Source organism: Choloepus didactylus, chromosome 6 (assembly GCF_015220235.1).
Source record: "Choloepus didactylus isolate mChoDid1 chromosome 6, mChoDid1.pri, whole genome shotgun sequence".
Lineage (NCBI taxonomy): Eukaryota > Metazoa > Chordata > Mammalia > Pilosa > Megalonychidae > Choloepus > Choloepus didactylus.
The window spans coordinates 8,812,846-8,823,542 of record NC_051312.1 but is presented as its reverse complement, the minus strand read 5'-3'; the positions used below and the strand labels follow the sequence as shown (position 1 = coordinate 8,823,542).

The window sequence follows — 10,697 nt, the reverse complement described above, 5'->3', positions numbered from 1 at the left end:
CCTTGCGAGGTGAATCAGACACACACAGGCCAGGACAGAGTCCCAGGAGAGGTTTTAATTTCAATCCCCGCCACCCGGGAGGCAGACAAGAGACGCCCTGAGAAAGCCTGGGGAGCCTGGCTTTTCACTTCCAGCCCCAGCCAGATCAGACAGGGCCCCCCACTTATAAGTAATGAATCAGAGTTCCCACGCAGTGGGGCTTAGCTCCCTGGCTCAGGGGCTGGGGAATCGGGGTCCAAGGTCAGCAGGAAGGAGATGTTGCTTTGGCTTAAAATGAGGCAAGGATTTGGTCAGGGAGGGCACGGAGGCGGCTGATCTTTGGGAAGGGGAGACAATGGGCCAGTCGGGGACAGGGACGACGGCTTCTCTGCCCAGGTCAGCTCCAGGTCTACAGCCATGCAGACCCCTGGGGAGGGATGGAGGAAGAGTCCTGACCAGTGACCACTGGAGGTGAGGCCCCAGCAGCCACACTGCAGGGCTGGCTGGGCTGTCAGGTGGACCCCACAGGGCTCGCCAGCCCACCCTTCTGTAGCAGGAGGACGTGAATGTCGGGTTTGGTGCCAGCCACGCTGAGGGAACCCTTGGTGATGAATAGCGGAATCACGGTCCTGGGGTTAGGTGGGAAGGGGAACGTCACTGCAGGTGAGAGGACGCAGAACCGAGAGGGAGGGCCACTTCACACGTGGGGTTGGGATGTGGCCACAGCTCTGGGACGGTGCCCCAGCCTGAGCTGCGCCAACCCCCTGAACCCCCTGAATTCAGCCCTCAGCCCAGGAGCTCTCCCCAGCACCCTTGGGCCAGGCAGTGTGGGCTTGGCACTCAGGCCCACCCTGAGCAAACCTCGCTGGGGCTTCCCCACTTCCCACCCGGGGGTTCCTGCTGCCCAAATGCTCCCTCAACTCCCAAGTCTAGACCTCAACTCCCAAGTCTAGACCACCCTTCCTCTCTTGGGGCACTATTCTGACAGGGCTACTGCCTCTCTCCAGGATCCTGTCCTAGAGGTGGGGTTGGGGGAGGTGACAGTGAGGGGACAGGAGGGTGGGAGGTAGTGTAACGTCCATGGTTCTTACCATCCGATTTTCTCTTCTGAGGGGACACAGCTGCCCTAGCCTGGGTGGGTGAGAAGAAAAGCCCCCCTGAGAGTCTGCCTCCAGCTTGGCCAGAACCCCACGTCCCACCCCTATATCAACCTTTATGGGGGTGGGGGGCTGCTGGGTCAGCTCTGCTCTGAGCAGGGTGGGGGGCAAAGCCCTACTGTCATCAGAGACCCGGCCAGCCCAGCCCCCCTCCCGCCCACGCCCGCTCCCTCCCTGTCCCCCTCCCCATCAGAATCTGCACAGGAACAAGGAAGGGGCTGGAAGACTAACAGGGCAGCCTCAGGCCAAAGGAGAACTTGTGTCTGCTGAGGATGCCAGGGGACCTGGGGGGAAGGTGGGGCGAGGCGAGCAGGGACCCCACCTTTTTGATAGCGGTCCAGTCCTCCAAGATGTCGATTTCCTGCAGCATATACACGATGTAAGGGCCTGTGACAGGAGTCAAGGAAGCAGGGGGCCTGGCCTCCCACCCAACACTTGAGAAAGGCAGGGCAGTGGGCAGTGTGGGACCGGCAGGTGAGAAGCTGGGTTCACACTCGGGCCTCACCCCCCACCACGACACCCCCCCGGGCCTGACAAGGACCTCATAGCCGACCTCCCCAAGAGCAAGGAGGGGGCAAGTCCCACCCCTACCGCCCCTCCGCTCAGCCTCACCATCTGGTCTCAAGGGCGGCGTTGAGGTGCACCTCCCCCAGGGACCTTGCTCCTTCTAGTCCCTCCCTTCCCTGCAGCGGGAACTGTTCCGTCTCCTGACCCTTTTCCCCACCAAGTACAGAAGCAGGGGTCTCCCATCCCTGGGTGTCACGTTTCCCCCCGGGGATCGTCCGTTCTGCCCACCCCCGTGCTCACCTGTGCTCTACACCTGACATCCTTGGGGCCCATTCCTGCCTCTGTTTGCTCCCTGCCTGTCACTAAGGTGACAGGACTTGGGAATCTGGCCCTTCGGAAATGCCCTCAGAGACAGCATGAGGATTCAATTCAATCCAGTTCTGCTGGGATATGCCGGGAGAGTCGCAGGGGTGAAGACAGGGTAGGCCCTGAACTAGAGGGGTTCAGGCCTTACACAGGGCAGAGGCAGCTGCTCCCATATGGGAGGTGGGCAGCCCAGGGGGCCTCATGGAGGAGGTGACATTTGAGATCAGCTCAGAACAGGCAGGGATGGCTGCAAAGGTGCTGCCGCCGGGTGGAACACAAGCAAAGGCACAAAGGTGGGAGAGCCTGGAACAAGCTTGGGGACGACTGTGTGGCCTGGGAGAAATCATGGGAAAGCCAGAAGGGCCCAGAGGCCAGACCTCACCCAGAGGTTGTGGGGAGTCACTGAACTGACGCTTCTATTTCCCTATGATCCACAAAACCCAGGAAAGACCTGGGGCTCCGTAATAAATTCCTCACGGCTGGGTTTGCTGGCACTTGGTCACATGGCACCAAATGACCATGAATGTGTCTGGTCTGACCCTGCCTTCCGTGTCTCCCCCATCCCCCTGCCCCCAGGTCTGGTGCTGACCCTGGTCCCCGGCCCAGCCTCAGGCCACCTTGGTGGAAGGATACCAGAGACGAGAGGTGCTTTCTTCCGCTTGCTGGGCGGCAGGGAGTCCCAGGTCCTTGAGCTGCCCCTGGCATGCAGCTTGTCGTCCCACCACTCTGAGCCCCCAGACCCAGGATCCATCATGGGTGCTGGCCCTCACAGGCCACCCCCACTCCAGTGGGGCCAGCCCACCCTCTTCTCCCTTCCCCATCACCACCACCCACGACAGTACATGGAAGCCTGGGCTTGAGGCTGGAAGTCGAGTTCAGGTCCTGACTGCACAACTGTGCAGCCCTTGGAGCGAGGTCACTGCACTTCTGTGAGCCTTGGTTTCTTCACTTGTTCAGCAGACAGGGACGATCACAATTCCTGCCTCCCCAGGAACCCCCACCTCCACCCCCAAGAAGCCTACCGGCAGAGCAACTGATGTGAAGTATGAAGGGGGATATGGGGGGGCTGTAGTTAGCATACTGTCAGCGTGTCCAACCAATACCTCCTGTTCCGGTACGAGAGCAGGGCAGAGGAGGGCCAAGGGTCCCTGTTCCTGGGCCCCCACCTCATGCTAGGCACGGGGCTGAGCCCTCTGCATGCCCAGTCTCAGTGAGTCACTCCTCACAGTGACCCCAAGCAGCAGGCTCTATCACCTCCCTCCCAGGCCGAGGCCCAGAGCTGGGCAGGGCCACCGGGCGGCACTCACCGGAGCTGATGTCCAGGCTCTGGCGGTCCTCCTCCAGCCTCTGGATCCGCTCCTGCAGCTCCCCCAGCAGGGTGTCATAGAGCAGCAGCTTCTCGCTCTGGGAGAGGCAGGAGGGGCTCAGCCAGGTGGGGCCAGGCAGCCTCAGGCCTCACCCACCACCCTGCGCCCAGCTCCCTCACCTCCAGGTGCTGTTTGGCTCCCTGCAGCTCACACTCGTACTTATTCCTGATCACATCCAGGCAGAAGCCCTTGTAGATCCCTGAAGAGGGAGGGAGAAAGGGGGCCCCACTTGGCCAGGGCCTTGGTGCCCGAGGAGGAGGAGGGATGGGAGCACGGGGTGAAGCAAAGCCGGGAGGAGGGGCACACGACGGCCCACAGACCTGCCACCTGAATACGAATCTTGAGGCTCCGCTGCAGCCCCCCCAGAGGCTCTGTGTACTCGGGGGCTTTCTCCGCCCCCACTTCTTCCAGCCGCAACCGCAGCTGACTCAGTCGTTCCCTGAACAGCCTGGGAGGTAAGAAGGAAAAAAAAGGCAGTCGTATACCCATTTGTCTGCCACTCTTGGGCAAACACATGCCGAGCACCCACTCCAGACATCTGGCCCAGTGCCAGCCTGCTGCCTCCTCACCCCAGGGGACCCAAGACCCAGCGCCAGGGGTCTCCACACTCACTTCTCCTTTAGCTCTGAGAACTGCTTCTCCAGGTCCAGCATCTCGTTGACACACTCGCTGCGGCGCCGTTCGTAGTCCTCATCATCCATCTCTGGGGACAAGAGGTTGGGCAGGGGTGGGCTCTGAAGAGCAGCAGAGGTGGAGGGTGACATGCGTGGGGCTTGGGAGAGGGGGCCTCACCAGAGCTCTCCTCCTCAGACTCTGTCTGGCTGCCACTCCTCTCCTCACTCTCTTCCTCTTCCCCATTCATCTCGGCGGCCGAATCGCCCTCTGCTTCCATCTCCTCTGTGTCTTTGCTTGGAGGCTGGACCAGCATCTGGGTTCTGGGGGAAGGAGTGGAGCCATCAGTTACCACTGTCCACAGCTTGGAGCAGTAAAGTGGCCTGACTCTTAATCATACAGGACAGTCGGGGAGTCCTGGTGGGCGGGGAGGGGGTGCACGGCCCTGTTTGCACATCTCCCAGAAGCTCAGAAGCTGTTGATACACTCATGCTCTTGGGCACTGTTGGTGATCCCAATCCTGGGAATACCGTCCAAGGCAATGATCTGTAAGATCGGAAAGGCCAAGGGCATGGCGGTGATCAGTGCAGCCATTGGGGAAAGGCTGGGTAAGCTAGGCAATAGCCTGAAAAGGGTAGATACCACAGAGTAGAAAAACACTCGTGTTACAATGTTAAGTGTGACCCTAGGGATCCAAAGTTGTTCTTCCTGGGATGCTTATGAGGATTAGATACAATACACAGCAGGGATTCTGACAAGTTCCCTTTCCCTTTCAAAAAAAACCCCTAGAGCTCCCCATTGCCAATGGGACTGGGCCCAAACTTCTGACTGGGGCTTTCAAGGTCCTTCAGACTGGACTTGAGCTGCCTGTCCAGCTCTCTCACCCTACCTGTCTACCGGCCAGTCCTCAAACTCCCCATGCACGTCCTCCCTCAGCCCTGCTGTTCCTCCTGCCCCTAACGCCCTCCTCTTCTCTTCCTGGTAACCTTCTACAGTTGTCTTTTCACTGTGCTCTGGGACAAACCCCACCTCTTTCGTTTCCTCCGGGACCTCATGTTATCGCTGTCCCCCTCTCTTCTGTACCTTCAACAGCTCCCTATTGGCAAGCTCCCTCCCGTGAAACTGTAGCCATGTTCAGTATTTTCCACCATTGGGAAAAAGCAAAAACACAAACAAAATCTCTCTTTGTACCACATAACCGCTCTGTCTTCCACGTCACAGCTACGTTTTTCAAGACCTTCAGTACACTAGCTGTTCTTACTTTCTCACCTCCCATTTTTTCCCATCTGTTTCTCTGTACCCATTCCTGTCTGCTGAAACTGATCCCACTGAGTTAACCAACAACCTACCTCCTGATGGCTAATGCCAACATTTTTCAGTGCTTATCTTAATTGTCTTCTCACCAACATTGAACACTGACAAGCATTCCTACTTTCAGTAACTCATCGAATTTTTACTGAGCACCTAGTTATGCTAGGTACTATCAGTCACTATGGCATGTGCTGGGGCCCAACTGTGACAAATCCAGTCTTTGACCTCAGGGAGCTTACAAGTTCCTGGGAGAGAGAGAGGCAGAGGAGCACCCAAGTACTATGGGATGAGAAGACCAGCATCTAAGTGGGCCCTGGAGCTTGGTGCAGCAGTACAGGCTTCCAAGGGATGACCGGCCCAACAGATGAGCTAAGCTGATGGAAGGAGAGAACATTCCAGGTAGAGTGAGGAACACATGCAGAGAACCAGCAATGAGGGGAGGGGCAGGGATGGGGAGACATGGGTCTAAGCCTCAGAGAGAAATCTGCACTGCAGAGATTTGATCATCAGCATACAGGAAGTTTTTCAGGCCATGGGAGAGGGGGCACCCACCAAGAAAGACTGTGTAGAGAAGAGACCCATGTGCAACTCCCAGGATTGCCCAAGGGGCAGATGAGAAGACCTCTGCAGTGAAGAAGGAAATTAGCAAGAGGCAGGAGAGGGAAACCCAAAGTCAAAGGGAGACAAAATTTCAAGAAGGGAGGAGTGGTTGACAACAGTGGCAAATTCTGCTGGGAAATCAAGTAGGAGGAGGACTGACCAGTCTTCTCAGCAGATAATCTCACTGCCTCCTGGGGGCTTCTATTTCACTGTGACATTCTTCTAACTTCTCTGGACGCTGCAAGTTCTTTAGATTGGCACGATGCTACTCCCTCCAGGAAGCCTTCCTTGCTTGCATCTCCTCTGTTGCCAATTCTCATGTCTGTCTCCCCAGTCTGTGAGCCGCACCAGGGCAGGGGCTGCACGTGCAGCTTATTCACCTAGCACAGAACTATCTCACCTGATGAATGGATAACTGACAGAAAGAGAATTAAACAAAACCGATTTTTGAGGGGAACGGGTTGGCTTTCACTTCTCGATAGCTCCAGGCTATCAAGAAGTATGTTTGTGTCAACAAACCCAAATTGTTCTGTTAACTTTTGTAGACACTGATTAAAGTTGTGTAAAATGCCTGGCCTAGGACAGAGTTTAGCCATACTGTTCAATGATTTCAGCGATGATCTGAACAGGACCTGAAAACTGTTCAATGATTTCAGCGATGATCTGAACAGGACCTGAAAACCTTAGCCGAAAGGGAAACTTCCTTGCCTACCTCCACTTGATTCTATAAAGCAGCCTCATCTTTCCCATCTCCAAGCTTCGGTTCGTGCAGTTCCCTCTGTTTACAATTCATCCTCACCGTCAAATATATTTATTCCCCAAGTCTCAGAGTAAGTCTACCTCTTCCGGACCGCAGGTGCGCGGTAGGGTGTCTCTCCTTTCTATGGTTATGAATGAGCAAAATTAAGTTATGATTTCCCCTTCTTATCCCTTGGGCAAAAAGGGGATTCCTACTGAGTGTTTACGGATAGCGAGGGGGTGAGCGATGAAAGCACAGGGTTGGAAAAGAAAACTGTAAAGCGCCTGTGCACATGCAATTTATCTTTGCAGACTATCAGCTCCTTGAGAGCAGACCCCCTGGAAGGCAGGCCCCTCCCCACCCTCGCAAAGGCCAACCCCTCGGCAGCGCCCAGGGAGCCTCCCGCCCCGCCCCACCACAGGATGCGCCGGTACGGGCGGGAGAAACGCGAGCTCCCCGGCGGTCGGCCTTGGCCCCGCGGCCCCGCACGCGTCCGGCCGGTTAAGTCTCTGCTTCGGCCGGGAAGTAGGAGATTGGGCCGGTCCCGCCCGACTGGCCGGAAAAGCCGAACCCGGCGCGGAGGGGAGCGATACGCACCGCAGGGAGCGGGGCCTTCGGCCTCACGTCCGAGACTCCCCTAGAGGCGCCCGGGACTGTCGGCATTGACCGCCGCCGCCAGGCCCCCGGAAGCGTTGCGCCGGTTCCTCTTCCCTGGGAGGCGGGACCTGTCGGCGCTTCCGTGTGCGTCATCGGGGGGCGCCCGTCGGGGAGCTCACAATTGGACAGCTGCAGAACGAGGCACGCTGGGTTACCGCGGGCCGGTTTCCATGGCAACCGGCCAAGGTTCGCACTGGCTCTCCGCTGGCGAGAAAGGCCTTTGTGGTTTCCCTGGCTTCGCAGCCAGCACCTCTCAGTCCGCGGCCACCTCCCCAGCGAACCCGGGGCCCCTCCCAGCTCAGGAGAGTAACGGAGCCAGCTGTGGGTGTGAACACTCATTTATTTACACATGGTCATCGGTAGGCAAATACCCAGCACCAGCCTATACGAAGGTATAGATCTCTCCAAACTACCGCTCCTAAAAGCTGCGGATCTTCCCTCCTCCGGAGCCCCCAAGGGCGGAGGCCTGGAACACTTAGGGAGTTTGGGCTTCTGTCCAAAAGCTAAGAATCAAATTCAGTGCCTTCATCTGATTTCTTTCCCCAAAGCCCATTTCATTAAGTGTCCCCATGTCTCGGACTTCTCAGCTCTATCCCATTCCTACTTCTCGCTCTCCTCCCCACCCACACCCCTCAGGTTGTTAATAATAACAATAGTGATAACAATAATAATACTGTAATATTAATAATACTTCACATTTGTACGAAGCTTACAGAATGTTTTCACATGTAGCGTCTCCTCTGAGCCTCCCTAAAGTTCTGTGAGGTAGGTATTCTCACCTCCCTTTTTGCAGACAACGTAACCCGAGGCTCAGAGAGGTAATGGGATCTGCTCAAGGCCACACAGCTAGTTAGTGGTAAGGCTAGGACTTGATCCCAGCACCCCCTATTCAGGTCCAGTGTTCCAACACCACAGCTACCTCTGTAAGGTTGAGTGACATTTCTTACCCCAGTCAGGCCTAAGGGGTGGCCTGAGGAGCCAGGAGGCTGCAACGTCTCAGACTAGGGGAGGGAAGGGCTCAGCAGCGATGGGGGGAGTTGGGGTACTTGGCCTTCAACTCCTGTTTGAACTGGCGGTAAAGGATCTTATTGTGCTGATTTTCAGCCTCCTTTTGGGGATGGAACTTCAAAGCTTCTTTGAAGCCCTTATGAACCAGGAAACCTTCACTCAGCACCTCGAAATCGAACCCGGCCACGTGCAGCTCACAGGCCTGTGGGGGGAGAGAGAGGTCAGCAAAGTTTGGGGCCAAGACTGATATCCCTAAAGCCACACTCAGGCTCCTCATGCCTCTGGAGACTTCCTGATCTTCCACATCATCCAACCACTTTCTGACCCTCCTACCTCGCCGCCTCCCTTCTCCCTAGGGCCACACCTCTCGTCTCCCCAACCCCACCAATCCTGCTGCCCCATCTCCACTGCCCTCCCCCTTTTGAGCACCTGGCTGATCCGATTGAAGCCGTACTGCCGAAAACGCTCGTCGAAGGTGGGCACCTTGCCTCCGGCCACATAGAATGGCTCCCAGGGATCCTGCCAGGGCACCACATAGGCAGGCCTCAGCAGGCTCTCCTCTGGCAGGTTGACCCAGCGGGAATAGTTGGTGGGCGCCTGGCAGGGCTTGCACACCCCATAATAGAAGGGCCGCACCTCTCCCACCTGGTAGAGCTGCACCAGCTCTGTTTTGCTGGTGGGCATGCGGCGGGCTCGGCGGATCTCGAAGGCAGGCACCACCAGTGCTGTGCCTGCCCACTGCTTGCTCTGATCCAGCAGTTCCCGCAGGCCTCTCCACAGCCCCTCACTGGGCACCATGTCCACGTCGATCACCAGGGCATAGTAGGCCCCCTCACGAGCCAGATTCCTCAGCAAGTTATTAGGGTAGGAAATGTTAGTGCCCAGAGCATAATTGATCCCGGGCTGGGCCACCCTAGCTAGCTTGTCAAAGACCTCCTGGCAGGACCGCAGCAGGGCAAACTCCCCCGGCTCCCGAGGGTCAGGCACGGCGGCCTCGTAGCGCGAGGGGCACACGAGGTGCATGGCCACCCTGGCGCGCATGTCGGGGCAGTGACTGCTCAGCGCGTAGGCCAGCACCGTGGCCAGCTGCGCCTGCTCTTTGGTGGCCGCGAACACGGACAACGACAGCGGGCCCTCCCAGCGCTCCAGCAGGCCCGACAGGTGCAGCAGGTTGTCCACACTGGCGTGCGTGGCCAGAATCACATCGTTGGGGTCCATGGTGGTCTTCAGCAGGCCCCTGTAGACGCGGTAGTCGCCGCTGGCGTCCAGGACGCCTCCGGAGGCCAGCGCGACGCGGAGCTGCGCCTTGACCTGGTCTACGGACCGCGGGGAGGGGGGAAAGAACTCGAAATATTGGTCTTGTTCCTCCTGCCCGTGCAGCCGGGACAGCAGCGACAGGTAGAGCAGCTGCAGCATCGCCACCAGCATGAGCGCAGCCAGCAGCAGCTGGTAGAAGGCGCACCGAATGGCATAGGACATCTGCATGGCTCTCGGGGGCTCCGGGCGCGCAGCAGGGACCACCGGGCCGCAACCTCCGCCGGCCGCCGCAAGCCCGGATTTACCGCAGCCTGCCGAGCGCAGCCGAGGCGTGCCGAGGCGAGCCGAGCCCTTTCGCAGCCCCGCCCGCCCGCGCGGGCCCCGGGGCGCGCCAGCTCGCCCTCTGCGAGAGAGGAGGAGCTACTGCAGCCGCCGCGGCGCCGCGCGCTTTGCAAACGCCGAGCCTGCCCGAGGGCGCCGGCCGCCCCGGCCCGCCGGCTTCTCAGGATCACGCCCTCCTCCCCGCCGTCAGTGCGGGAACTCCTGGACCAAACGCGTCCTGAAACCCCGGCGCCGTCTCCTGGAGTCAGTGAGAGGAAACCGTGGCAGAGCTCGGCTGCAGCTTGGTGGACTGCCTGGGTTCCCGGCTGCTGCGGGCGGAAAGGAAAACAAAAACCCCCGTTCTTTCCGCCGTTTTCCTCTCCCAGGGCCTATGAACCCTTCTTTGGGAGTAGGGTGGGGTATGGGGGGGTGGGGTGGAGTGGGAGGTGGTGTCTGGAAGTTGCAGGTGAGTGATAAGAGAATGTGGAAAGAGACGTTTTACGTGGGACGAGGTGGCCGAGTGGTTAAGGCGATGGACTGCTAATCCATTGTGCTTTGCACGCGTGGGTTCGAATCCCATCCTCGTCGGCTTCCTTTTACAAGGTAAATAACTGTTAATTTTCTAGAGCCCGCGGGTGTGAAGCACGAAATTGAAGAGAACCTGGAGCGCGGACGCGATTCCTCTTAACCCTGGGCACTCTCTTTGCCGGCGGTGCCTCTCCGACCTCATCGGACCTCAGGTCTCTGAACTTCCCCGGCAGAGGAGCCAAGGCGTGTGTTCCTTTTTACCTAGAAAGAGGGCCCTGGAGGTCCGTG

The 10,697-nt window shown here is 58.3% G+C and overlaps 2 protein-coding genes and 1 non-coding gene across 7 annotated transcripts; 1 reads left to right on the top strand and 2 right to left on the bottom strand.

The window, feature by feature from the left end:
* Window positions 1-35: 35 nt before the first annotated feature.
* BRMS1 (BRMS1 transcriptional repressor and anoikis regulator) lies at window positions 36-7,487 on the bottom strand. 4 transcript variants are annotated; one of them, XM_037838981.1, is made up of 11 exons: window positions 7,236-7,487; window positions 6,060-6,314; window positions 4,169-4,311; window positions 3,989-4,079; window positions 3,697-3,824; window positions 3,496-3,575; window positions 3,317-3,413; window positions 2,643-2,735; window positions 1,459-1,523; window positions 1,071-1,110; window positions 36-636 (listed from the first exon to the last, which is right to left on the bottom strand). In XM_037838981.1, the coding sequence occupies exons 3-11, from the start codon at window positions 4,302-4,304 to the stop codon at window positions 491-493; spliced, it is 876 nt and encodes a 291-aa protein (XP_037694909.1). In that variant the 5' UTR covers window positions 4,305-4,311; window positions 6,060-6,314; window positions 7,236-7,487; the 3' UTR covers window positions 36-490. The 4 variants fall into 4 exon arrangements, with proteins under 4 accessions (XP_037694909.1, XP_037694908.1, XP_037694911.1 ...); XM_037838980.1 differs by lacking the exon at window positions 6,060-6,314; XM_037838983.1 differs by lacking the exon at window positions 6,060-6,314 and having other exon boundaries at window positions 36-608.
* A 130-nt stretch (window positions 7,488-7,617) lies between these two features.
* B4GAT1 (beta-1,4-glucuronyltransferase 1) lies at window positions 7,618-9,905 on the bottom strand. 2 transcript variants are annotated; one of them, XM_037838979.1, is made up of 3 exons: window positions 8,949-9,905; window positions 8,733-8,822; window positions 7,618-8,505 (listed from the first exon to the last, which is right to left on the bottom strand). In XM_037838979.1, the coding sequence occupies exons 1-3, from the start codon at window positions 9,786-9,788 to the stop codon at window positions 8,314-8,316; spliced, it is 1,122 nt and encodes a 373-aa protein (XP_037694907.1). In that variant the 5' UTR covers window positions 9,789-9,905; the 3' UTR covers window positions 7,618-8,313. The 2 variants fall into 2 exon arrangements, with proteins under 2 accessions (XP_037694907.1, XP_037694906.1); XM_037838978.1 differs by having other exon boundaries at window positions 8,733-9,905.
* A 482-nt stretch (window positions 9,906-10,387) lies between these two features.
* On the top strand, window positions 10,388-10,469 carry TRNAS-GCU. The gene has a single exon. It is a non-coding gene; the product is annotated as a tRNA-Ser (tRNA).
* Window positions 10,470-10,697: the final 228 nt, after the last annotated feature.

Coding starts and splice junctions, on each gene's coding strand:
- BRMS1 (XM_037838981.1), bottom strand. CDS start 4,304: ATGCTGGTCCAGCCTCCAAGCAAAGACACAGAGGAGATGGAAGCAGAG. Junction 3,576..3,696: donor GATTCGTATTCAGGTGGCAG/GTCTGTGGGCCG, acceptor CTCCCTCTTCAG/GGATCTACAAGGGCTTCTGC. Junction 637..1,070: donor TCAGAAGAGAAAATCGGATG/GTAAGAACCATG, acceptor TCTCACCTGCAG/TGACGTTCCCCTTCCCACCT.
- B4GAT1 (XM_037838978.1), bottom strand. CDS start 9,788: ATGCAGATGTCCTATGCCATTCGGTGCGCCTTCTACCAGCTGCTGCTG. Junction 8,506..8,732: donor GCTTCAATCGGATCAGCCAG/GTGCTCAAAAGG, acceptor CTCCCCCCACAG/GCCTGTGAGCTGCACGTGGC.